The 27,759-nt window shown below is 41.6% G+C and overlaps 1 protein-coding gene across 3 annotated transcripts in view; it reads right to left on the bottom strand.

Moving 5' to 3' along the window:
* asic2 (acid-sensing (proton-gated) ion channel 2) overlaps nucleotides 1–27,759 on the bottom strand; it is a 365,606-nt gene that overhangs the window by 4,323 nt on the left and 333,524 nt on the right. For all 3 annotated transcript variants that reach the window (XM_084371736.1, XM_084371737.1, XM_084371735.1), the window contains 6 exons: nucleotides 27,051–27,201; nucleotides 17,381–17,508; nucleotides 9,798–9,948; nucleotides 9,479–9,535; nucleotides 2,319–2,472; nucleotides 1,620–1,711 (listed from right to left, as the gene is read on the bottom strand). In XM_084371736.1, the coding sequence (XP_084227862.1) occupies nucleotides 1,620–1,711; nucleotides 2,319–2,472; nucleotides 9,479–9,535; nucleotides 9,798–9,948; nucleotides 17,381–17,508; nucleotides 27,051–27,201 (733 nt within the window). The remainder of the gene's footprint in view (nucleotides 1–1,619; nucleotides 1,712–2,318; nucleotides 2,473–9,478; nucleotides 9,536–9,797; nucleotides 9,949–17,380; nucleotides 17,509–27,050; nucleotides 27,202–27,759) is intronic.

Raw genomic sequence — 27,759 nt, 5'->3', positions numbered from 1 at the left:
GAACAGAAGAGAGTGGCAGGCTATTTGTGGCAGGAGTCTGTTAAAGGGAAATATGTATTTCTGATCCCCAAGATCTTGGGGATCAGAAATACATATTTTTCCTCTTACCTTTGCTGTGGTGCTGTCTTTTTCCATCTAGATTGTTTGGGTTAGTTTTGGAGATATCAGCTGTAGAGATGTCTGCCTTCTCGATAAAATGTAACTAGATGGCACTCGTCTTGCGGTGCTCAAAGTGACCATGAGAAAAATACATTTGAAAAACTCAACAACAACATCTCTTTCCAGAAATCATGACGTGGTTCTTTGAGATAGTTGTTGTGAACAGTTTCTTTCTACCAAACTACAGCCATCAACTGTATCATCGCACAACATTTTTTGGAGAGCGCCGACAAGAGAGGCAGGTGGACGTGAAAGACGATCAGTTTGTGTTCGAACTGTTCAAAGACGTTATCCAGAAGCTCGGGGACAGCTCGCCAATGTGTCGCAAGCCTCCTTTTGCCCTCTTTTCTCTGTTGTCATCAGCAAGAAAGCTGAAGGTTGTGGAGTGTGAACAGCACAGCACTTTCAGGAAATAGTTCCTTCATGAAAATACTCAAAATAAGGTGTTGCGGGTAATCTTGAGTAACCGGGTCATGGTTTCTGGAAAGAGACATTGCTATTACGTTTTTCAAATGTACTTCTTTGCCACTTTGAGTACCAGATATCACTAAAACTCAGCAACTCGCACCAAAACAATCTAGATGGATGAACAGCACGACAGGTACTGTAAGAGGAAAAAAGTCTATTTTTATATTGAGGTCAACTGTCCCTTTAAAGTTGTGTGACAGTGCAAGTAAGTGTTCTGACTCAGTGTTCAATATGTTGCGAACGGCATGTGAGCTGGTTAAACTGACAAGTAATGACAATTGAACACTGCTTCCTGGTTTGTCTGTGGTTAGCAGCTGCAGCACAGACACAGTAGGATTCTCTGAGGTGTCCTGATATATGAAAATAACAAACTCTTGGAAAGACACTTTCACATACAGCAACAGTTCGATAGAGTTCTGCACGAGCCTGAAGCCAAACGCCTTTTTTTTAAAATCAATTATCAACCATGCTAATGCAACACCTTGGTTATACTCTGTTCCTGTGTTCGCTGGATATTGTAGAGAGGGAGAGATTTCTTACAAAGTCGATTTGAAAACCACAAAAGCCCTGAATCTGAGTCGACGTGTGCCTCACTCCCGGATCATTTCATAAAGATCACTGCTTGTCTCAATTAATTGTTCATTATGAAACCAAGTGGCAGCAACAAAGCCCTTTGTGTTCAGTTGAAGCATGTGGCTATTTGCTGCTCGTTTCATGCATTGATTGGTCTCTAAAGAACTGACAAGATTTTCAAATTTAACATCTTGCCACAACATTTCACAGCGCCGACATTTTATTGACGACTTGTCACATACTGCTATGGCACCATCATTGACCAGTCAATCAGGCGTCTTTGAAAAATCTTACCCAACACTGCTGCCATGAGTCAGGGTGGGCCAGCTCTCATGAATCAATACATTTTAAAAGAAGCATGGCTGAAGCTGACTGGATCCAGGTTTGGAAGAGAAGCTCGATGATGAGTAAAAACCTACCCAGCAAACCTGCCACCTCGTACGCTTTCTTCTGCTCGATGGTCTCGTAGTTCAACGCTTCAAAGAACACGTCCAACACTAAGATGTTGTCTCTGAAAGAGGCAAAGCAGGGCATTAGTTCGAATGAATCCCACATGAGGCGATTACTTGGCAAGCAACACAAACTGCAACAGGAAACACGAGCAGTGTGTGTGGGAGGAGAACATACTTGTTGCATGGCCAGACAGATTCCAGCTCTTTAAAACCTTCATTTAAAGGACTATAGGAAACAATGTGGGTAGCAGAGCGGCTCAGTAGTTAGCGCTGTTGTATTGATTTTACAGGGATCCTCTCTGTGGTGGGTCTGCATGTTTTTCCTTTTAATGTGTGTTCCCTTCGGATGCTTGGCTTTTCCCTCCACATCGGGTAAATTGGATGCTCTAAAAGGTGCGTTTGTGTGAATGTGAATGTTTGCCTGCTTTGGTGTCATGGCGATAAAGGAATAGTGTGAAAACGGCAAAAAAAATTATCAGCTGCCTCATTCACGAATGTTTTTATTGTTTATTTTTCCCTCTTAAACTGGCAATGGACAACTTCTCCAAGGTCAATACTGATTGCACAATAACAATGGCTGTAGAAAAATGACACCATCCACGTAAACATTGGTTCCCTATAAGCATTGCTTTCACTTCACCATGGCAACAATATCCGTCTACTTACGTGATGTACTTCTCTGACTTGTTGAACTTCTTCTGCAGGTAGCGGGCCGACGTCTTGCTGGGGATTTTGACCATGGACAGCTCTTTGTTGTAGCGGGTCATGTTGCATGGTGTTCGGCACATGCAGTTGCTGCTCTCCACCGCCGACAGTTTAGCTTCACGCAGGAGGGGTGATGGAGAGGAGGGGTAGATGTAGGAGGATGAGTTGAGAGTGAGGAACACAAGGGAAATATGCTCTCTTAGACACAAGGTGAGACTTAGGCAGAAAATATCACAAATATTCACATTCCCTGAATAGATTCCCAGATATTTTGCTTTAGGTATGAAGCTTCTGGTGCGAACCAAGTCATATTCAACTGGGTTGAGCTGTTGGGGTTGGGGTAATAATAAAATGCAATAAAAAAGGCCAGGTGGAGAGTCATCTGTGCAAGTCAAACAAGACTTTTATTATTCTTTTACCTTGCGGAAAATCAGCTCACTCTCAACACCACAAAACATACGGTATGTTATTAAAAGTATAAGATATGAAGACAGATTTAGTTTGATAAAGTCAGCAGGTAAGTTTGACAGACCTTGTGTTGTTGGCGTGAAGTCACCACGAACGTAAAAACACATTTTATCCATTAAAATCAGAACTCAGTTGATAGAAATTAAACAAAAAAATGTTTTCAAGTTAAGTTTTTCAAGCAAAAATGCCAAATGTTCACTTGTTTCACCATCTCAAATATGAAAATTTGCTGCTTTTCTAAGTTTTCGATAATTGTCAGCCATGACAACGCAGGCTGGTAACGTTTTCACCTTGTCAATCTGTGTGTGTGTGTGTGTCATCAGGCTAAATGTGGTCATGGAGACACCTTTTGGAGCGAGAACTAACACAAGAGCAGTTTTCAATACTTTGCCAGGTGTTTATATGTCTGTCTGTTGACAGTTTGTCAGCATGATAACAACCGTGCATGATGCATTCAGGAAATTTGACAGGTGTGCAGTTGAAAATGAAATGAAGCCTGAACAAGTTACAAGTTTTATCCAGAACCAAACTGGGCATAGATTCAACCTGGAATTATCACCAACAAAGCAATTATAGTAGATTTATTTTAGGTCCATGCTATCAGGACCTTTGCAAGTTTAGTGCAAATGATGCAACTTTGCAAATGTAAGCTCAAGACCTTGAGCTAGATAAGGATACAGGGACAGTATGCTAATAACATATCTATATGTAATACAGCCAAAAGAATTACAATTCAGGCTGCTGCACCGCCTACAGAAATCACCTCAACTCAGAAATAAGATGGACCCAGAGAAGTCGTGTCTGTATCTTAAGTGTAGTAAGGACTTGCATACTTATAGACTTATATACACACTGTATGGACCTGTGCACATTATCAGTCCAGTGTTGCAGCTCTGTAGTCCCCCCCTGTCTGAGACCCTCTGTTTTAGCTCCTGTCTCTTCAAGGCTCCTCCTCCTGTATACCCAGTCTCCACTGATTGGTCAGCTCACACATGCCTGACCCAGCACTGCTGACAACAACAGAGCAGCTGTGCCAGATCAATTCTTACGTGCAAAACTAGCTGCTAGGTATAAATTATGCAAATGTCTGACATGGTGACGTAGTGTGATGTCTGACGAGGCGTTCAGGAGCAGTGTTTTCTGTAGAAGAGGAGCTTCTATAGGTGTGGACTTTGACCTTTTTAACTTTCAAGATCCTTTACATGCATGTGAACCTTTAAAGCACTGAAGGAAAGGAAAAAATTACAAAGCATGATAAGTATCCTGTAACTGATGATTGCAGCCTTGATAGAAATGTTTATCAGAGCTTAAAATTATTAAGTTCAATCATCCTTGTTGGTTTTGTGTGTCTCAAAAAGACAGTAATATGAAAGAACACACAATGGCCCCGATAGCCTCCACAGCTAATTCCTTTTGAGCAGTCGCATCTTTATAGCGTGCTGGAGCAAGCTGTACATCAATGCATTTTCACTGCTGATAAACATTAAAGCTCATCACGCTCAGACTAAAGTACTGGCCTGAAGCTCCTGCAGCTTTGTGCTCAGAGTGACGGGTTTTTATATCTTTCGAGAGCCACAGGAAAATTCATTTAGCATCTCTTGTCTTAATCTGACTGAAAACAGAGGTCACATACTCAGTACCTACAAACACGGGCGTACAAATAACGCGGACGACTGCACACAGGGGCCCATTCATTCTGCGTGTTGAGTCTCGTGAATGTTCTCTATAAAAGCCTTAACGACAGTGTAAGTCAATGTCATTATCAAAGTCACAGAGGAGCGAATGTAAGGCACCAAACACAAACACGCCCTGAAGCAGCACCCGTGAAACAGCCTCTACCCCGACAGAGACAAAGTCCTGATACAGAAATGCCAGCCTCTATTCACAGCTCTGCTTTGGCAGGTCGACTCAAACAAAAAAAAACAAAAAAACTAAAATGCACTGGATGATTTTGTGTTAAGCCCACAGCCTCCTACATAACACCAACTCTCTCGCAGTGATGGTAATGTCAAGCGACACAAGCTTTTCAAATATAGCTCCGTCAGAAGCTTCTCCTGCACCGAGGCGCTCACTCTCACTCCTCACAAATCACTTTCCTTAAGCTGAAGACTGAATTTCTGAAGTTTAAATAGACCTCATTTAATTTCACCAGAGATTACCGAGTCCTTTCCCACCACCGAAAACTTCTCGCTCTGGCTTTAAAATCTCCCCGGCGCATCCACCCTTTATTCTCTGAACGGAGAGGAGAGGCTCATTTCTCTGTGGCAGAGCCCACAGATCACAGAGCACGAGGCAGCTATCCCCCACGGTGCACTAATAGTCGGCCAGGCCACACAGTCACGTAATTGCAAGAGGAAATTCAATATGGCTTCTCAGTGGTCTCTTATTTTTATTCAAATGAGATGTTATTGGCTACACAGGAGCAAGGCCTTGTGCATTCAAATGATTGATTTCTTTCTCCGAGCCTCTCACCTTTTATCCGCCGTCTTCACTCCCTTTCTCTCACACACAATTTGATCTAAAGACCAAATTACCATAATACATTTCTTCCTGGTAACCTTTTCCAAACACGTACGAAACATACAAAAACATAACTGGTTGTTGATGCTGCCTGTTGAAAGTGCAAATTGTATTGGATAAATACTCATTACAGCTGCAAAAAGCATAGTTTACTGTTAATACGTGCAAAAGCTTAGTAAAGGTTTAACAATGACAAAATAGGTAAGGTGGTTAAAGCAAAATTATGTTGAAATTGGATTTTTGATCGATTTGGCACCCCACCACAGTTTCTGAGTGCGACATCACTGTCTTAAAAAAAAAATCCCAGGTCTGTACCAATTTTTCAGATATAATATAGGTGCTTACAACAAACAAAACTCATCACATCATAACAATGTTATGTCTTTAAACTCGTATCTTGAAGTAAACATGTATGTAACGCTGTGATCCGACCCTCTCACTGAAGTTTCATAGTACAGAAACAAATGATAGGAGGCGGAGTGTCTGAGACAGAGACACCACTCACCCTATTACAAGACACTGCACCATGGAAATGACTTTGAAGCTGTTATTTTAAGGTAAAAAGTGCTTTAAACTGAATAGATGTATTTGTTTTGCTATTATATACAAGTAAGCAACTCAAAAGGCTTTTATTAATAATCGTCTAACACCAATAATACATAATAAACATACATGTAAATATACTTATAATTTGCTTTTACATGTACATTTAGTGCAAAAAAAAATGACTCTTAATACTTACATTTACTTGAGCAAGTAACATTTTTTTCATTGTACTTTTAACAACACTGACTAAAGCTTTTAACAAGGACCATATTAAGAGTTAGTGTATAAATAAATATCCTTCTGGCAGGTGGACAACTTATAAAGCCACTTATTTAAGACAGCTTTGGCAGGTTGAATCAACTGTTTCGCCGCCATAACCACAACTGGAAAATAATTGTGTTCCTGTCTAGATGTGTAATTGTGAGCAGTCTCTGTTAACTGAAATGCAAGTGGCTGGATAAACAGGTTGTTCTCAGACAACAGATGCAGCCATTTCCTATCAAAAAATACTTCCAGTGCCATCTTCAAAACTTGATTGACACAGTCAGGGAGTGAGAAAAGCCCAATCAAACTTTGCCGTGTGAAATCTCCCCTGGTGGGTATCGCAAATTGGCACTGAGTTTAAAACGAGAATTCATTTGCATTCAATGATCCAAGCTGAGTGAGTGAATGTGTGTGGCTGTGTGTGCATGTGTGTGTTGGGATTGCAAAAGCCTCACTCTTCCATAAATTAAGCCAATTACAGGAAAGAGAGAGCTGTCTGGAATAAGCACCAAAGCCTTTCATGCTCCTGCTGCATCATACAGTGAAACGTGTGATTTTCGAGTGCATGCTAATGACGCTTTGGTGAGTTACACTGAATGCAATTATATGTAGGAGCTTATAGCCGCCAGGCTGATTGCCTGAAAGTTTTGTTGCCCTTTGCTTTATTTGGTAACTTTCTGGCTTTCCAGACGTAATTTTCCTCGTGTTGGAGGCTGATCAGAGTGACTGGTGTGGGAGGAAGGAAAGTTTTTCTGATGCTGCTGTAGCTCCCACTGGCCAAAAGACGAGGTGGAAAAGGTCATACATTACTTAGCATGCTTTTGAATCAACTTATTATATGTATTATGTATAATTTGGCTGACGCTGAACAAAAATGCAGATTATATTAGAATTAATAGCTAACAGTAGCACTACTTAATCATAATCAGCTAGAATTGTTTAATTTCTACACAAGATGGTGCCAAATGGGTTTGAAAAGGACATGTGGAAAAGCTACCTGGACGTGATGTGCATACATTTTTTGTATTTTCTGACACAATCTGAAAATACTGGAGGATGATTAAAGCTGGATTCGATTTCTAGTCCAGCTCTCATTGTTGATATCACCACAGCAACACTAGATGGATTTATCATATCCTAATTATATTCCCTGCTGTGTTTACAGCCTTTCATTTATTGTGTGATGCACAGCGATGGGGAGACACACAGAGAATACGAGTCACATTCAGGTAACTTATAACATAATTCCGCGCGTGTCTCATTACTGATGTGGAGACTACCGCTGTGCAATCACTGTGTTTATGTTCAGTGATTCTTACAGAGTGGTGAGCAGAAGTTCTGTAGGGTAATGGCTTTGTTTAATGTGCATTACTGAAAAGGAATGTAATATGTAATGTTGATTTTCTTTGTTATTTACAGTACTGTGAGCATGAATGTCTCCCCATGGACAAAACAGTGCGACAAGCGAACTAGAATGGGACTACTGAGAGTCTGTGTGATGTTTTCTTTCTTAATAACAGCCATCGGCATCAACCAAGTTCACAGTTCTTGCAAAGGGACAGTTCCCGTGTTCCTTCTCTTACCTGTAGTGTTATTTATCCATCTAGATTGTTTTGGTGTGAGGTGCCAAAGTTAGGAGATATCGACTGTAGAGATGTCTGCGATAGATACACACCGGTATTTACATCCTGCTGTGAGTTTCAAAGTTTCAAATCACTAGTGCAGGCAGATCCCACTTATGTTTGTGTGTTGCTCGGCCGCTCACAGCAGGATATAAATACCGGTGTGTATCTATCGTGAGTCTCGTTCATCTTGTCTGGCGCAGCTTCCGTAGTGCAAACGCTGTGAGGGAGACTCGGGTAATCGCGAGAGCGTGCCTCCAGGCAAATGTAGCATAGTGACTGTTTATGCTAGAAAAATGTACGAAATGACGTCGTTTCAAGTAAACTCTGGATGTCGCCACTTCAGGACACTTGGATTGCAGCGGACGAGCAGTATGGAGGAATATTACAAAGTTTTTGTGTAGTTTTATGGACCTTTTCGTCTCGCATGCCATTTACACTCGTTATATGGATTGTTGCTGCAGGAGGGTACCCCTGCGGGTCTCCAGCTGCACTTTGAGGAATAAGAAACTACACCGGACTTCTCATCAGCATGAGGGTGAGTCGATAATTACTGAATTTCGTTCTAGAGTGAACTATTCCTTTAAGAATGCTAAAAACTTTAAACACTCCAAGAAAATTAAAGGGGCTCTGTGTGACAATTTGTAGAAATGTACATGTATTAAACCCTTTTTTATTGGTCATATGTGAGCTGATTTTAATGTGCTTGTGGATGATTTGTTGAAGTTGTTTAAAGCTGCCGGACTGTGGATTATCTTTGTGAAGGACTCAGGTTGGATTTTCCGTGACAGTCCAAAGGATGCGACTTTATGCACGTTCTCCAGTGTCTCGTCTCAGTGCCTCGGAGTCCACGAACAATAACTAATGAACTGCTTCCAGCACAACACAGTAGTCCCACAGAGCCCCTTTAATGTAGATACAATCACAAAGGACCCATCTCATCTGACTTTCATGAGCCTCTCTTCAGTGTACGGCTAAGGCAAACTGAGGCATTAAGGCAGATTCAAACCCCCAAAGAAAATCAGATCGATACGTCTGAACATCTGGACAAGCCAACAGTTAATAAAACTGACAAAGTTCATAAAAAATCTTGAATCTGAAGGGCAGGATAAAGGCTGCTCTTAACTGGCTGTATAATTCAGCTCAATGCAGGAAATATGAGCCATTATCTATCTGAGCATCCATCCATTAAATTGAACTCTAACACTGCAGTCCCTGTCTGCTCTGATGTTAGTTACAGACTTGATGAGCCCTTCACACACGAGGGGAAGAATTGAGATAAATCCTGTTCTCTCGATAAATCAAAAAGTTCAGTCGTGACACACTCACTTTCTACCACACAGTGCCGTGGACTAATTAGTAGACCAGAGTCGGAGTCTACCTCCTGAGTTTTTCCTTGACGGAGCAATTTCCTTTTTAAACGAGGTCCAATAACAGACAGAGAGGATGTACATTATAACTATGGCTCGATTTTCTTCTACTTCAGTGGCATTTATGATGAAACACCGGAGCTGCTCTTCAGCTGAGCCGTCTCAAAACTTGAAATTCTCTCCAGTGTTTTCACATCTTTAAAGCAGGTTTAGCATTAAAGCTCTGTATCAACAGGGAGCGAGTTAATCCTAAGCCTTGCTGAGGAAAATAATGATATGTAAACCAGAAAATGCACTGTGTGTGTGTGTGCTGTCTTGACTTCTGACTTACCCAGGGCAGGCTCAGCGCAGTCTTTGTACTGCTCAGGTGTGCAGAAAGAAGCATCACCTAAGAACAGTTTGAATGAAAACACATGAGTTCTTGGAAGACGCAACAAACAAACAAACTATAAACTGTGAGATGAAAGCAGAAACACGATCCCTGGGTTTTATTAAATGCCAACACCTAATCCAGTATTGACTCATCATATCAATATGAGGCCTAGTAATGCAGCTTTATCTCACATTTAATACTGCAACCTTGCTGAAAACATCAATTCTTGACTGCATGGTAGACACTTTGCTGAAGTCAGACCAGCAGCGGTGCTTACCGGGCATGTGCACCATCCTGCAGTTGCAGTTCTCCACAATGTAGCGCGTCTCACAGTCGATCCTGCAGGCAGTTACGCTGTACGCTTGGAAAAAGCCAGACTCCAGAGCCTTCGATTCGCACTCTCCCCACGGGGGAGGCAGGTAAGTCAGCTGCAGGTGAGGAAGGAGGGTGTGGGGTTAGTTTGGAGATCAAACACACACAGTGGGGCTTCTGCAGTGTTCACCAAAAGAAAAGAGAAAAGATTTTTTAAGACCTTTTTGATACCACATTGAATGCAGTTTAATACAAACCTGATCCCAAAAGAGTTGAATGCATTAATATACAGATGAACTCTGTTTACCTACAACTGTTTTACAAGTGTTTCCAGGCCCATATAGCAATACCCTTCATACCAGTAGTATACCCTAGGGGGAGGCCTGGAGTTATAACACGGCAGAAGATGACACCTAAACCAAATGTGACAACTAGCAAAACAAAGAGAAGAACATATGACGAAGCAAATCTCGCCCTCGTCTTCACCAGTACAATGTTGGGTCATGAAGAGAGATCACAGTGTGTTGTGTGTCTCATAACATCAACTTCTGACAGAATGAAGCCAAACAAGTTAGGACGCAACTTGGAGACGGCCCATCCCAATGACAAAAGCTTCTTTGAAACGTGCTGCCCGCATCAACTTCTGTATATATTAAGACAAATCAGTGAAGTTGATGATATAAAACATTATTACACTATATTACATTGTACTGTTTTCAACTGAATATGTCAAATAGGATAAGTAAGTTATCATATTGTTTTATTTAGGTTTTACATGGCGTAGAATCCAATACCAGACAATGAATGATGGCTTACAATTATTATCAGATCTTTTTCAGTACTAAGTTGACACAGAAATAATTCCCATGAAACAACCTGCTGTATTTACTTTCATAGTCTCGCTTATACTTTACAGATGTTTAATATCTTAAAATAGCCTACAACCACTTACAAAACTAGAATGGCAGTCAGTAGAGCGCATACCTCCACTAAGGCCCAACAGTCCCCTTTTCTTCAGTCAAGCTTAATCCAATGTGAAACTCAACAGCCCAGTATTACTTCAGATTTAAAGCACTTGTTACTGTTTAACCATAGTTTAAGCTGAGATTGAAGTTCTGCGTCAAATTGTATTTAGTTAAAGATATTACTGGTTCTGTCTTTTTGTCTGGATCATCACCAAATGTTAATGGGGTCTATTCTGGGCTGAGACCCATCCCTAGGTGCAGCAAACAAGAAAACATATTTTTGAAGGACTTTTTGATAACTTTACTTTTTTGATGATTTTTGAAGGAATTGAATTCAATACTTCTGAAGGCCTCTCAAGACTTGCAGACAATCTGAACAAACAAACAAACACACACACACACACACACACACATACACACATAGAAAATCCATATACTAGGTCCAAAATGTGGACAGATCCTGACAGCAGCTCTCCAAAATGGGGCTCCTTATTCCTTGAAACCCGGCCAGCACAGAATAGCAGAAGAGCCTCACAACACACCAGGCGGTGTGGAAAACAATTCAACAGATAGCCAGACTCTGTCGGAGAAATCCCATAACACCCAGTGATGGGAGCACAAAAACTCCAAATGTTCTCCTCCTGCTCCTGTGGCTCTGAGGACTGGGACGGCAGATGAGGGACGAGGGACACCGGGCTGAGCAGCGTGGAGGCCCATCTGCTCCCCAACACATGCGGGGCGATCTTGCTGTGCTCTCGGTGTCCATCACCCAACACCCTCTGTTCCCCTCATTGTCATCACAATGCATCCCAAGCGAGGCCGCTTCCTCTGCCAAGAGAGCGATTTTTTTTGGATGAGCCAAAACACAGCACCCTGCCAGGTGAAATCTGGCGGCAGTTTGCTTGTTAGTACTGACAGAACTTGAAGCCCTGCCCCTCCTGTCAGGCTATGTTGTTGCTCTGCTTCCAGGGAGCCTGATGCTTTCGGTCTGCAGTCGCAATCGCTTCACCATCACCGAGGACAATAAATTCAAATACAATCCAAACAGCAATCTAGCACGCTGAATATTTTAATGTCTGAAAGCCTCTGGCCATTTCTGGGCGAAAATGTCTCTGGTGATAATTAAACATGCCCTCCCTGATACCACCACGAAGCACAAGAAACGAATACAGACATCCGGGCGCTAATAATTTTATTACGGGACTTCTCAGCAATTCTTAACCTTTAACCCTGTAGGACCCCCTGTTGCAAATTTGCCACATCACTTTTAACAATTCTAAAAAAATGCCTACAAATGTTTTTTTTTCTCAAGACCACATTTACATAGTTAATGGGTCCTATTGTTTGTCCTCACAATGCTATTGGATAGAATAAGTGTTTATAGGTTCGGTCATCTGGCCATGAACTCACTCTATCTGCAAACTTCCCGCTGAGCTCATCTCCTTTTTTTGCATGACTTGATTTGTCAGGATTAAAGTAAGTAAAATTCCTTAGACATTTTTTTTTGTGTCTATTACAATGTGTAGAACATGTACATATTTAGTTATTTTGGAAAACATTCATTAAATTTGATTTAGAGCTTCTTATGTCCATGTTGCAATTCTGCCACGTTGGATCAGGGTGGTAGTCAAAATAGCCTGTGCTCCTTACACATTACATAAGGACACTGCACTTCTCACATGGTCACAAATTGAAAAAAAATGTAGTAGAAATTTAAAGTGTTAGATGATTCAGTGTAACTAAGCTCTAAATGTGTTTTTACTGTTAAATGTTTAGTTAGTTTAGCTTAGACCATAATTAAACACATGAATAAAATGTATAGGGTATTTGAAACTCCCTGTATCTTTGTAGTTTTTTGTTTGTTTTTTAACTTCTAAATGATCCTGAGCTATTTTTCTCAGTGTTGCCCAAGTAGCAGTTTGTAGCATTAGGAGATAGAAAAACAGGTTCTGAATGTTCTGGAGTTGTTGGGGGGATGCCTGTTGCATTGTTCTGGGACAGGTGTAAATGGTCTTGAATGTGAACCTGTAAGTGCTCTGGGGGGATGCATGTGTTCCTTTTAGTATGATAAGTAGAGAGCATAATAGGCCAGCCAGACAGTATTGTTTGAATGTAGTGGAATTTTGATCAGCATTTGTATTGAAATGATAATACTTATGGACATACTAATGGAAATACTTAGATCTCTACCCTCGACACATGGTCTACCACCCTGTCTATTCCAAAAGTTTGTGACAGAAGACATGATTGAGGCTCTGACAAGAAACACAAATGAGTACAGCTTGCAAAAAAATAGAACATCTGTTAACACCAATAATAGGGGAATTGAGAAGATGCTTGGCATGTACCTGAAGATGGGCCTAATGCAAATGGCTGGAGTTCAGGGACAGGGACACATTCAAGACCATTTACAGGTGTCCCTGAACAATGCAACAGGCATCCCCCCAACAACTCCAGAACATTCAGAACCTGTTTTTCTATCTCCTAATGCTACAAACTGCTACTTGGGCAACACTGAGAAAAATAGCTCAGGATCATTTAGAAGTTAAAAAACAAACAAAAAACTACAAAGATACAGGGAGTTTGTTTTGGGAGACAGACACACGGTACATCCCTGTTTCTGATGTGATGTCCCGCAACAGATTCCAATCTCTGTTGACTTCATTACACTTAACAAACAACTTGACTGTGTCAGAGATGGAAAAGAAGGACAAACTCTGGCAACTCAGACCATGGCTACTTAAATGTTCTGTATATCTGTTCAGACTAAGTGAGTACAAACACAGAAATTCTGCTCCCAGCTATCCCCAGCGTGGCAAATTTGCAACATTTCCCTAAAAACTTACTAAATTGTAAAAAATTTGAAAACTCTTTAATTTCTACATAAGAGGCCTCCTAAAACAATATCTGAGAGGTCAAAAAAAATTTTGCTCATTTTTTTCTATATCTGGGTCTTACAGGGTTAAAGTCACCTTCAAACCTCAGCTAATCTTCACATCTGGCCTAATTAGAGTCAGCTATGGCTGATTCCAGATCTGATTATTTCTCTGTAATCAGATACTCTTAGGTGCTCAATATCACTTCTCACTGTGCTCAGACCTGTTGACCTGATTATGGTCTATCTAATAAGAACTGAGGCCTGTGCCTGACTTAGGGTGTTATGAATCAATGTTCCCCTGTTACATCGGAGTAATGCTTTAATTAGGCTACATAATTCGGTCAGCAGGGGACATTGTTTTAAAAGGTGGATATGAGAACAGGGTGGGTTTAATAAGGTCATCGTATTAGCGACGGTTGGGGGAGCAGGAGAGGACACAGTAGCATGCTGGTTTGAGCTGGACATCAGCATTGCATCGTTGTACGGGGTCAGATATTTCTGAAAAAGGTCCCTCTGATGTGCTTTTCTTCCTCGTTTTCTGGCAAACTGAAATACGAAAAGGCAGCAAAGGAGTAGTGGTATAATGGAGACCTTTTGGGAGGAATGAATTTCTCAACCATGGCACCTCTCTGCCCCTTTAGGTTTAGTCAAAAGTCAACAGAAGGGCAATTTGTGTATGTTTGGAGAGCTTATATCTGAAATTGCCCGCCTACATGTGAGGACTCATCCTGTGTACCCTGTGCCTTCAGCTCCCTCGATTGAGCGGCTTTGATCCACACCCAATATTATTAGCCAAAATGAGTTAATTTAAACCCTTTGTCAAAGTCATTTTTCACAGGCAGACTGATCAGTATCCATTACAAAGATCCACTAATCATCAGGTTTTTTTTTTTTATCACGTTCCACAAGGCCCCATTCCAAATCTTTGCCCCAGATACTCTGCCCAATCATCATTATCCTGATTGTTTTTGGACACATTTGAAAGTGCCCTCCGGGTTCCTAGCGAAGATGAAGCTTGAAGAGACAGGTGGGAACTTCTCGCAGCAGGAGAGTCTTTCCCAGACTTCTTAGTGCAGTTCTGCATTAATTAGGCTCAGCTAAATTTGCTGAGTTCCCCCACTGTGTGGACTTGTGGAGTGGGGCAGTGTTTTCGCAGCAGGCAGGCGGAGGCGGCCCTGTCTTCCCCATGCCAGTCACAGAACTGGGCTGACAGATTAGGAGCGAGAAACCCTGGAGGCTCATTACCCGGGAGGCTTAGCCATCTCTGGATAGATCTTCGCTTCCCCTTCCTGCCTACCGCTGAGGTGACGCTCTGTCTCGCAGCACCACACTGAGCTGTGATGTGGCAAGGCGAGGTTCCAACTGAGTTTGGCAGAAGAAAAGTTGCTAAAATTCACTCTTTTCATCATCTGAAATTTCATTCGCTCTCATTCAGTACATCCATGAATTTGAGAAAGAAGGGAGAACATGTTTTTGCAAATCCTTAATTAGTAAACTACTGTTTTTAATTTTAACTACATCAGTGATGACAGATGGGCACGAAATGTGACAGAACTCTACAAATAGTCCGTATTTAGTGGCAGAAACCGACTAATTTAGGCTTTAAGAGGTTTCTTTGTGTGAGGATGCATTACTGCGAGTAGTGATCACTCATCCTCTTGCCCTCCTGTCCCCGTAGAGTGTATAATAAATAGTGAAAGAAGCCTCCATGACCTCACCTATTTGTTTGTAGACCATTTTGAAGTCACCCGTTTGGCATTACGGAGCCAGAAGTCACCATATTTGGGGAGATCCCAAGGACATGCCCTAAAGCATATACTCCTTTGTCTATTAGACACACAATAGTAAACTAGCTGGTTAACTTAGCAGATAGTTTAATGTCTAAAATGCCAGGGGCCGTATTCATAAAGCTTCCAAGTACAAATATTTGCTCATCGTGATGAAATTAAAGCTATTAAAAGAATGAGTCAAACCTAGCAACGGGATCAATCACGCCTCCTCACTAAAATAAAAGTTTCTCTCCCTTCTTTGCTAAGAGTTGCTCTTTCCCTCCTCTCATTTCTCAGGTTGTAGATCTTCGATTTCTTTCCTCTCCTCCTCTCTTCCCGTCTTAGTCCCTCCCACATGAGATGCGAGTGGAGGAGGCGAGAAAGAGACACGAGGAGAGAGGAGTCGAGGCATTAACAGTCATTTAACAAAACGAGACGTCCCTGCTTCGTATTCTTTAATATCTTAAATATATGAAAATATTTTATCATCTCTGTCAGATGAGCTCGGCAGTATTCATGAAGAGTTATATATCTATTTTAAATTCAGGTCACAATGGGCATAATGTGACATAAATAATATAAAATGTTATTAAGGAAAGCGGCGCCTTGAAAGGGACTACACAAACAATCTTTAACTAAAATAACTTGCAGAGTCCGTCTCCCAACATGGTTTGTATATTCCAGCTGTATGTCACGCCTGTTTTGGTCACAGCTGCCAAAAACACTTCTGCAAAGGACACGCCTGTGCATCCTCACCTCCTCTCTCCTCTCTGTGAGAAGCATTTAAAGAATTGAGACATATGGCGAGCTGAGATTGATTTCCAGGTCTCAGGCAGGAGGATGGAGGAGAGAGGAGGCGTAAAAACAGAGAAATGAGAAGAGCCCTAAGGAGTTTCCTAAATCGCTCCTAAGCTCCTTGCTACAGCTTCAAAGGTTAAATTAGGAGATCTCTGAATGATTATATTTCGTTCATAGTTGCCAGGTGACCAGAGACAGAATACAAATGTTGTTCCAACAGAGCAACTGTTTGCTAACGAGTTCCCAGAATGAACGTAACAGGTGACGATATGTCAGTGTTGTTTACACAGCTTGTTTGCACTGCCCCCGAGTGGCCAAAAAAATCAGCTTTTGCACATTTAAATGAATACAAATACTCACTGACACTGGAGACAGAGCACCACTTCAAGGAAATGAGAGGGCAATACATTTATCTTGACAGAAATCTGTCTGTTCAAGTTCCACTGTTGCGCCAGACAGTAAATTTTTTTAAGCTTTTCTCGGAGGCAGACAGAGAGAAATAGAAAGAGACAAAAACACTGACAATGAAAGACAGAACTAATAACCTTGGTTAAATGGATTCCTAACTGACACGGCTGAGGAGAGTCACGATATAAAGACGCGGCTTGGCGGTGTAGAAACACCCTCACTCAAGCTTGCTCAATGTGAGCCAACAGGATGGGAAAGAGAAGAGGTGAAAAACAGCCTTGTGAAGTGGGAGCCTCTGGTGACAGAAAAAAGGGTTATTTACATGAAATACCTTCAGCTGCGTATATCTGTGAGACCTGCAGCCTTTAATATCATCCTCGTGTGATGGAACAAAGCTTCAGTGTGATTGAGTGGGGCTGAGCTCCTGTGAAGCACTTCTCTACCAGCAAGGTCAAAGCCAGTGGAAGTTATCATTTGTCAGTCAACAATTACCCAGAGACCACCAAGGCCAAATGTGGGTCCAGAGGGCACTGGGACACACACACGCATCCACTCGCACACGCTCCATGCATGCAGTCCCATCATGCCTGTTATGGCAAGTTATTTATCACAAAGCTGTTTTATCTCTGAGCGATAAGCTGAACATGTGGATTAGAGAGGAATTCCAAGGAAGAGAAATGATTACAATAAAGTTATTAACTGTGTATCAGTGGAAGTCAGGGACACCTACCCTCTGCTCCTGTGTGGCTACAAAAGTCTGGAAGCCAGGGGCCACGCCGAAGCCAAGCTCGTGGACGAATGGGGGCTCCGCCTGGCTGTGGATCTGCACCCGTACGCCTGCCTCGAAAGCTGTATCCTCTGAAAGGGAGATGGAAAGACCCAGTCAGTCGATACACAAACACATAAATGTACGTAAAAAGAAATAAAGATTGATTTTTTTTTAACTTTTTGAGTGGTTCAGATAGACTGCTCAGTTTGCTCTCAGATGAGCAGAAAAAAGCTGTTTACACTCAACAGATGCTGCTGCAGAGAGACAAAAACCTTTCCTCTTTGAAACAACCTGAATTTGGAGCTTTCAACTCAAAGCCTTTTAAGATTGTCTTTATCATAACACACACACTGAGAGATTTGCTGTGCCATTTGTATCGACATCAAACACAGGTAGTGAAGAAGGCTCTGCACTGACTCCGCCGATAAAAAGGACCTTCATCCTGCCATTTTAGAGCACTCGTGTGCGCACACACACACAGAAGTTGTGGGCAAGGACGAAGAGAGCCATAACATTTATGGGAAAAGGGAGCATGGTCTTTGTAGAAATCGATAAAGTCCTCTCTCCATGTCCTCACATTCAGTGGTGTGTTCCCAGACATTCAATCAAGGCTTCCCCCCTGCCAGCCAATCAGCCTGACACCTCGAGGTGATCTGCAACCAAGACATGGAGGGCTTTCAGCACGGCCAGTCTCACAAACAGACATATGACACACACACAAGCACACACACACACACACACACACACACACACACACACACACACACACACACACACACACACACACACACACACACACACACACACACACACACACACAGTAGCATCTCTCCACTATGATACACTCATCAATCATGCATCTGCAGTGACTGATATGGCGACAGCTTGGATGCATTCACGCTAAGGAATAGATGAAGGGATCAAACATGCTTTTTTTGGCTGTGTGTGTCTGAAACAGCATACTAAATGCGTGTGTAAGAGAATATGAAAGAAAAATTGGCTGTTTGAGAGAGATAATCAGAGTCTGAGTTCATACATTTGTACGCTCAATGAGCGTGTGTGTAAAAAGCAATGACAGATCGCTGACTCACATGTGTGCGTGAGTTAGGCTACATAATTCATGTGTGCAGCGTCCGTTCTCTCCTGTAAAATATACACTATCATGTCCTGTGTAATGAAAGTCTTGTATATGACTAAAGAGTTTTATGTGCTTTATGTCTCACTGGACACAGCCCAGCTCTGTGACTTGTCCTTTTTAATCTGTTCGCTGTACCATTAAGAAGCTAATAGCTTTCGGTGTATTTAGCACGGACCAAATAACACACAGGGAAAGTCGACTGCGACAATCTAAACAAAAAACTAACGAAGCAATTAATCTGCTGCTGCTAGAACAGAATCCTGACTTCTGGTTTCAGGCTTTCCAACAGATTCTGAAAGGTGGCTGCAGGGTTAAACTTCCATAGGCCATATTCACACAGTGACCATTTTCCCCTGACAGCTAAAATGTCGTACTACTGTGTGCCAGGTTGCAACAAAGGGAATCTGAATCTTTGTTACCACTTAACCGCCTCCTGATTGATCAGCAACTGAAAAGACAATGATCAGTGAAATCCAAAGGGACATCAGGACACATTTTAAGGTAAACAAAGATATCTGATAACCCATTATCTTCTGTTAGAAAACAGCTAATGTTAGCATTCAACCAACCAACCAGACTACATATAATTAAATATTTTGAGGTTATAAACCAGCATAAATGTGCCGATTTGGTCCTAGAAGCAGATTAAACCACTGATCATTTTACTTCTTAATGGACCTTGCGTTATACAGGCAGCCATCTTTATGTTTAAACTGAAAAAGGGCCCTCCCCAAACTGTTGTTATAAATCTGAAAAGAAACGGGCGAAAATATCTTTGTATGCAGCAGCAATAAAGGTTTCCTTTATAAGAACTGAGGGTCTTAACCAAACCATGAAAAACTGTCCTCGGGCAAATGTGCAAAACAGTATCATCTGCCATTTGATGACTCAATTCCACTTATCATAATACGGCATATATTTTAGTTGTGAGTGTTAATGTGGCCAGTAAAAGGAAAAGGCCCCACACTGAGCTGTACTTCTTGATAATAGTCGTTGGACTAATGCTGCATTAGCAGAATTAGCACAGCTAGATCTTATAAAATTGGCCACTGCTGTCCAGAAACAATCAAGAACACATTAAAAGAGCCATACTGTTGAACTGGGTGACATATTCCTCCATTACATCGAGCACTAAACAGAGTCAACAAGGAACTGCATACCTGAGCCTGCACAGCCACGTCTACACACACCGACTTTAGCCTTTTATTGAAGGAATAAAGGAATATGTGGCTCTTTAGTTTGTTTTAAATGGTTTGTATAACAGTGCAGGTATTAGCAGTAGTTACAGAAGGAGCATAAAGTCATTGTTGGTTTTGGTCTTGGAATGTATTGAGAATAATAACAAAGACAGAATAACATCAACAATACCCTGTAAATGTATGCTATTTTCTGTAATTACATTTCCTAAACACAACTTTGATGCACTTGCTAAACAGTTTAGGGGCACTGTTTCAATTGACCTTCCCCTGCTGTTTTAATATGTTCAGTGGTTGTGTGTTGTTCATTTGCCAACTTAAGTGCTTGCTGTATAACATATACACCCACATGCTAATGTACTGGACGGATATATCTGCAGTAAATACTAGATTATATAATAAATGTTGAGAGCAGACTGAACATTTTCTTAGGCAGAAAAACTTTCACCAATACAGATGAAATCCAAGATGAACAAACATCCACAGTGAGGATGTGAAAATCTACCTTTAGGGAGGTGCATTTTGAAAATGTAATGGATTGTTATTCATAGGCAGAACAACATGACATAAGGAAGAAAAAGCGCTAAAGATCAGAGATAATCACAACTATAGATTTTGTCAGTAACCCATGTCTTCTCCTACCTGTACTCATGCATTGGACAAAAAACAGTTTGTCCAATGTGACATACAACCAAAGTGTCCATGGCTGTTTTGCATGGTCCAACTTGGAAGTGCAGCACAAAGCTGGCTGTCACAGTGAGAGTTGGGACAAGATAACCAAGATCAGACAATCTTTCTTGGAAGGCGTTCAAGGTTTTGAGCTCAGTTATATAAACAGAAAGTGACAGAAGCTTCAGAGAGAAGTTTAAACGCTGCTTACTTCCTCACCTTTGCACAACTGGACAAACGCCATGTGAAGCAAATGTGGGATTGTTAATTTTTAAAAACTTACAGAAAACATCTGAAAGCTGTTGGTGGTTTCAGCCGCTGTTCGATCATCCTAAAAGCACTTCAGCTGGAACATACTGAACCTTTATGATGTGCGCTCGCTTCTCGAACATGGCTGCTTGTTATTTCATTCTGTATCATGCTGCTGCCTATTCTCAGTCTGTCTGGGTCGAACAATCTTTGGGTCTACTTCAGACTGTCCTCAGATCTATTACAGATCAGGCTTTATCCTTCATTCTGCATGTCAGTAGGACTCCTGAAGCCCTTTGGTCAGGACGCATGAGGCAGAGAAAATGAAGCAAAGGATTACATTCCCACTAGGACTGTAAATAGGATTTAGTTTCTAGATCATCTTTTGGTCTATAAAATGTCATAAAAAAGCAAAAACTTCACATCACACTTTCCTCAAGCCCAAGGTGATGACTTCAGATGTGTTCAAAACCCTGAGATATTCAGCCTGTTATCACGTCATGAAAAGAAATCAGAAACTCTTCACATCTGAGAAGCTTGAACTGTCATGTTGGGCATTTTCGTTTGATATATAACTCTATTGATCAAATAATTGTTAATGCTCTAATTCCCATCCAAATGTACTTGCATTAGACTAAGACTGTACTCAAAGCAGATGACCAGATAGATGCTTCTGCAAATGTGTTCAGTGTACAGAGCAGTCAGTGATGAAACAAACATAGATTACACTGAATACACTGGTCATCTTATAGATAAATCCCATGTAGTCAGAAAAAAGAGAGTAATACCCTCCTGTGAGTGGAAATTAGATATTTGTATTCGCACACAGCTTCTGTGTGTCTGAAGAAACAAGGAGAAGTGTGTGTTTGTATGTGAGAGAGCAGAACAAACAGAGCTTGCTGTGTTTGTTTGCGTTCAAGTCAGTAAAGCTCTCCAAATCAAAAGATGATCATGGCCGACGATGCTGGTTGTAATTGACCGTGGCATCAGCAGAATCAAAGATAGCTCCGTAGATTCGTAGCGTCTGTGCATTTCATCACCGCTATCACGCTCATTTGTCTTTGAATGCCTCAACAAAGGTGGAGAGACGATGTAATTAAGATGCTATCTGCAGCTATAATCATAACTTACATCTTTCTGCTTTGTATGGCCGTGAATAAATTCAGGTGGTGGTAGTGTTCTGATTTCACCTCCATTCTCCTTCAGCATTTCAAGTAGTTCTTGCTGTGGGAAAACGGGAGACGGAGAGAGGGGATCGACTGAGGTGAACGAGAGCATTGATCTGTTGATGTGTGTATGTTCAAAGTTGGAGTGCGGGGCTTTTACATACAGCGCTTTGCCAAACGATTTCACACAATGCTGATTAAGCCAATCGCGGCCAGTTAAATCTCTCTGTCTTTCCCAGTATACCGGATACCGTTGAGGGAATACGCAACTGAAACGATTATCTGGTAAAGACAATGTCCTTTTGACAATCTAGAGAATCATCTGAGTGAAATGTGTCATTAGTTCAGTCAAAGTTAAAACAGAATAGAAACATCTGTGAATAAATCTCTGTAGCGCGAATCAAGGCTGTTCTGCTTATATTTTTAACTTCTGGGTAGTCCCACCCACTTCTGGTCTAAACCCCACCCCATAACGGAGTAGGCTACAGCAACTAGCAGTACCTGAGAAGAGCCTCTGATGCTCCAGATAATAAAAGAAACTCGCATTTCAGAGAAAAACATAATGTTTCTGATAATTCTTCCAGTTATTGCAGTGTGAGAGTGACTTGTACAGGTTTGGTTTTGGAGACAGCTCTGTGTTGTCCTACTGAAACAATTACAGGCATGTTTGTCAGTAACACCACTCTCCCTCTCATCCCTCAACATCTCACATTTTTCTCCCAGTTTTCTGTCACATTCAGGACCGTGTCAGGCCCGGTCAGTATTGTTCGGTTAATGTGTAAGTGTGAGTGATGAACACATGGAGACTGAAAGCTGAAGCACATTTTCATGGCACTGTCAGTCCACTGATTGGTCCAACTGAAATATCTCAGCAGCTGTTAAGGTTTGTACAGACATTCATGGTTCCTATACGATGAACCCTGCTGACTTTCCACTAGCGCCACCATGAGGCTGCCATCTTTGGTTGTTAGTATCATACATTGACACCTATGAGATGGATTTCTATGAAAATGGAGCAGATATCTATGCTGCTCAGATAATGAATCCTACTGACTTAATTATAATGTGCCCAATGGTTTTTTGACCAAATTCGCATATGCCTGTGACGGCTGAAGCTACTGTAAGCGACGCATGCTTATTGCATTATTTCCCATTATTCTGTTTGTCAACACTTGAGTTATATATTTGTCCTGCTTGTGAATGTATTCACCAGTATTTGCTTAATCCACAATCTGAGGCTGCAACTGAGAAACTGTCACATCATGCTGAGCCGAGTTGTTGTATTTGCACTGTTTGCACAAAATCCTATTATTGTAATGAATTGACTTTGTGCAGGCTCAGAAATAAATCGCAATTTACAACAAGGCTGAAAATAATGTGAAATGTCCTCTCAACAGCAGCAAATGAGCACAAATGACAGCTCGTGTCACAGTGCAGCTGGAGGTCAACAACATCAGCATGAATTAAAAATAGATTGTGTCAGGATAATGCTTAAGTATTTAGGTATGTCTTGCAGCCATTTGCCCGTGTCAATGTAAGAAGTTGCCTGCTGCACAAAAGATGAACAGCTTTAGTTTCCAAGAAGTAAAAGCAATAGTTCGCTACAACATACACACACAGACGCACACACACATTGGAGAACATCACACTGAACAAACACCACGAGAGACATAAGTACAATCCATAAAAGGATCAAGGACTTTCCACTTCTTCTTTGCACATGGTTTAACCTGTTGTTGAACAAAACACTCTCTCAGTTCCTTTCAGGTACTTCTCTCAGAGTGCTTTTTTTTTTTTCCTACCATCGCTTTGATTTAATAACAGCAGACTCAAAGAGCGCAGACACATGGCCAGATTTTAGCATTGCACTGAAATCCTTTACTGGCCTCGTTGTTACATAAAATGGAAGCCAAGATCTGTGATGATGGATGGCACGCTGACAGAAAACGGAGAAACAGAAAGAGACATAACTGGAGATACAAAGTAAAGTGAGCAGAAGAGAAGACATTAAAAAACTCGATGCAACATGTCTTCTCCCTGATCAGAGAAACCAATAACTCCATCATTCTTTGCATCTCTCTCTCACATTTTTTCACTATCACTATCGATGATTAAAAATAGATATAGTGGGTGAGCAGGATGTAAGTGGTTGCTTGGGAACTCTGAAATGTCAGATTGTCAAGTTAAGCTTCAATACATGAGTGCCGATTTGATATAAAACAGAACTCTGTGATGTGTATGATTAAAAAATAGTGTGCATCGAAGAGGAAATAGAACTTGAATGTCATCACATTTTCCCAAACTGTGATGTGTTTGAAAGGCTTTTCTCCATGGTGCAAACATTTTGTAGCTCCGTTGCTGAAGGGGATCATGTTGTGGGTGCTGAGTGTGGAGACAGACTTTGATCAAGTCTGCTTAACGAGGCTGGTTCAACACCCAAACTTCAGATGACTTCTTAAAAAGGTCAATGTGTAGCAGGAGTTGAACTAATAATTCAACTCACCCAAAAATTAGAGATATGAGAGTGTGTTTGAACAGATGCAAAAATCATTTTCACATAACAAAAACTGTTTGTCACAGTGAATGTGCTGGGAGCTACTTTTAATTACTTTGATGTTACTACTTCAAACATTTCTGAAATCAGCCGTCACAAAAACAAGAAGCTTGTGTTTGGGATCGAAACTCAGAGAGGGCAACATGTTTTTGCAGAGATTCAAGCATCACAGCTGAATGGCAAATGGAGTGAATTTGTATGCTGCTTCTCTAGTCTGCCAGCCACTCGAAGAGCTTTACAACACATGCCACATTCACCCATTCGTGCATGGTCCCGTGTTCAGCACTAACGAGGAGTCGGTCTGGCTGACAATCCGTACTGTCAGGGGTCTGTTTGTGAGAAAGTCCAATATCCAATTGCAGAGTGAGGTACTCAAGCCCAGAGTTTTGATTTTCCAATTCATAGGTGAGATTGTGCTGAATGCTGAGATGAAATCAACAAACAACATTTTGATGTAGCTGAATTTATTCTCCAGGTGGGTGAAGACCTAGTGGAGGGCAGTGGATAAACAAAGCACCCCACAATATTTCTAAGCTCAGCAACTCACACACAATCCAATTTGATGTTCGATTTGATGTTCAGTACCCTGCCCGAGAATCGAACATAGACGGATCTTGCTGTCTGCACCTGTCCAAGAGAGTCATAACCGAGCCTGACCCAAACTCGACAGGCGTTCTGTTTTTTTTACATCTGGACCTGACTTGAGCTGGATGCAGTAATTGTAAGCTGAGGTAATGCGTTTCTGTTACCCTAGTTACAGACGGTGTAGGTGACCGTGAAAAGGCATTTTCTAGGCACCTCTATGGTTCGGTATCAATGCAATAATTGAATCACCAACCAATTAGTAGACCAACTTGCTATACCTCCTGAGCCGCAGCCACTGCAGCTGACATCCATATGATAAAAAAACGACAGTAAAAGCAACTTGTCGGTAAAAGATAGTCTGATCTAGAGTCTTGATTTCTTGATCTCCTGGCGCCCGTCATGTACATACATAAGGTCGTCTTATGTTTTAGACAATATGTTCTAGTCAGCCACACTACGGAGTAATATGACAGACCAACGCATCCAATCCACTTATTATTTCCATAACTGAGCAGTTTGGCCAGCAGCAACGTGAGGAGAAAGCCCTATTAGGGCAACATGCCATCTGATTTACTCCCACCACTCAAACTTTTATCCATCTTGCTCCCTTTTCACACAATAAAACATGCTGTTTTTTTAGTTTTTGTCCATCGTGACGAAGAGAGGAAGAGGATCATGGTTGTCCTGCAGCTCCCTGGACAGAGCAGTGTGATAATAGAACCCCAGAGACTGACGATACGTGTGGGGTTGGATGGAAAAAAGGTAATTGTTGAGAGAAGATGGGGGAAGAGTCAGTGTGCAGTGTTTGTGTGTGTCGATCATGTCTGCACAGTGCAGGGCCCTGGCTCAGTTAAGGAGACGTGGCGCTCCCTGCTGAGGCTGACTCAGCTCATCTGGGTTAATTAAACCACACAGGGATAAACAAGGGCACAGGAAACTGGAGCCTGCAGAGAGACGAAGCATGCTGTCAGGATGGTGGCTGGAGTACAGCATGTTCAAATAGAAATTAAACCAGGAGGGACCTGCTGGCCATGGATTGACATGAGGAGGGTTGATAGAAAGCTGACTTTTTCATGATGGGTCTTCTTTAAGTTGAGCCCAGAGTCAATAATGTCCATCTGCTTTGCTGCTCTTGGCTAGCTGCTCTGGGAACTCCCCAGTCTGCCCTCCCACTGGTTCAGACGTGAGCCGACCAGTCAATGAGCTTCACTGTGGAACCACTCAGGCAGCAATCTCCCTACAAACACTCAATCTGAACCACTAACAAGATCTCGAATGCACACATATCAGTATGGATGATAATATAAAGCTGCTCTACTCTATAATAAAGATTATCAAACACGGCCCAGCGCTCGACTTGAAGGGTTTTGAATATTCAGTATGATCACTGCGAAGTCTATGTGCTCTGAGGAAGAATATCATCACAGCCACACAGGACTGGAGGTGCAGAGACTGATAATATCTTTTGTAGTTTGTTTAGAGTCTTACTGAGAGCGAGCACCACAGCGGAATAAATAAAACACAGTCAAGAGTTTAACAAGAAGTGCTACAAAAAGGGGCCAGTGCATTAAAAATCTGCCTTTTAGTAATTGTGTTTGCAAACCCTTCAGTCCTTTAAAACAACAACTGTTAACCACAACAATAGCAGCTATAATATTCAAGAAGATTGCTGTTTGAAGGCCATAACATAAAACAAACAAAGCTGATAAAGATCATCCCACACATCTTCAAATCGTACACATTTCCGGAGCATTATTTGATTTAAAAATGTAATAAGAGTTTCTGGGTGTGAAACTGTCCCTGAAGTGATTCTGTCAGGAGGACACAGAATCGTTTCTGTGTTAATTATGGCTAAATTAAATAAAGGGAATGAAAAAATAATTTGTGGCCCAAAGGCTCAATTGGGGAAATAAAATGTTGAATACTTTTTTATTTGATTTTCATCATAGTCTCAAATTCACTTTGAGGCTTTGATGTTCATGCACATCTTCAGTTTGGATATGTTTAAACTTTTTGATAGTGGAAGAGCCTGGAACGGTTCGGTGTGATTTACGATGAAGAGAGACATGCCTACCTGTGTCCCCCCACACCGGCAGGTACTCGTCCTGCTGGATGTCCAGCATGATCTCCAGGCCGTTTCCCGTCCCTCCCTTCATGGTGGTGCGGAGTGTCTTCCCCTCCTCTTCAGCGTTGAACATATAGCACTTCCCATACCTAGTGAACACCTGAGAGGAAACACAGAGAAAGAGGACGGATTAGTGATGACTCATAAACACTGATGACCATGTTGTAAAAATAACACTGCAGTAGAATCACTTGCTAAATGTACCAATTTCCTGCAATGAAGGAACCGTTGTTTAGCCAAGAGCATCGATTTAGAAACTTAAAAGTATATACTTTCAGAGTTTGATTAACAAAGTAGCAACCCAGCAACCAAACATTGTCCATCTGCGTTTGCTTCTTTTGTAATAAAACCTTTTTTATATCGGCAGTTTTTACTCCATTTGAATTACAAGCTTAGGCAGTGCTGTGTCAGTGCTGGAGAAAGGTCTGGCTGCACCAATTCTCATTCTGGTACTGGGGAAAACAATGCTTTGGTTTGTTTGTATTTCTCTAAACTAATTACAGTCGTCTTGGATGGTACTAAACTTGTAAATTTCAGCGTGTAGATTGCTAGCTCTTTCTTCCACAGACAGCGAAAGGAAGAGGAGAATGCTGCCTGAATAAATACCCAATGACAAGCTTTATACCAAGTCTACACCCAGTGAGTTAGACTATTTCAA

This window comes from Pagrus pagrus (genome assembly GCF_965226575.1).
Source record: "Pagrus pagrus genome assembly, chromosome: 13".
Taxonomy (NCBI): Eukaryota; Metazoa; Chordata; class Actinopteri; order Spariformes; family Sparidae; genus Pagrus; species Pagrus pagrus.
The sequence above is the reverse complement of the archived record's forward strand: the minus strand, read 5'-3'. Positions and strand labels throughout refer to the sequence as shown.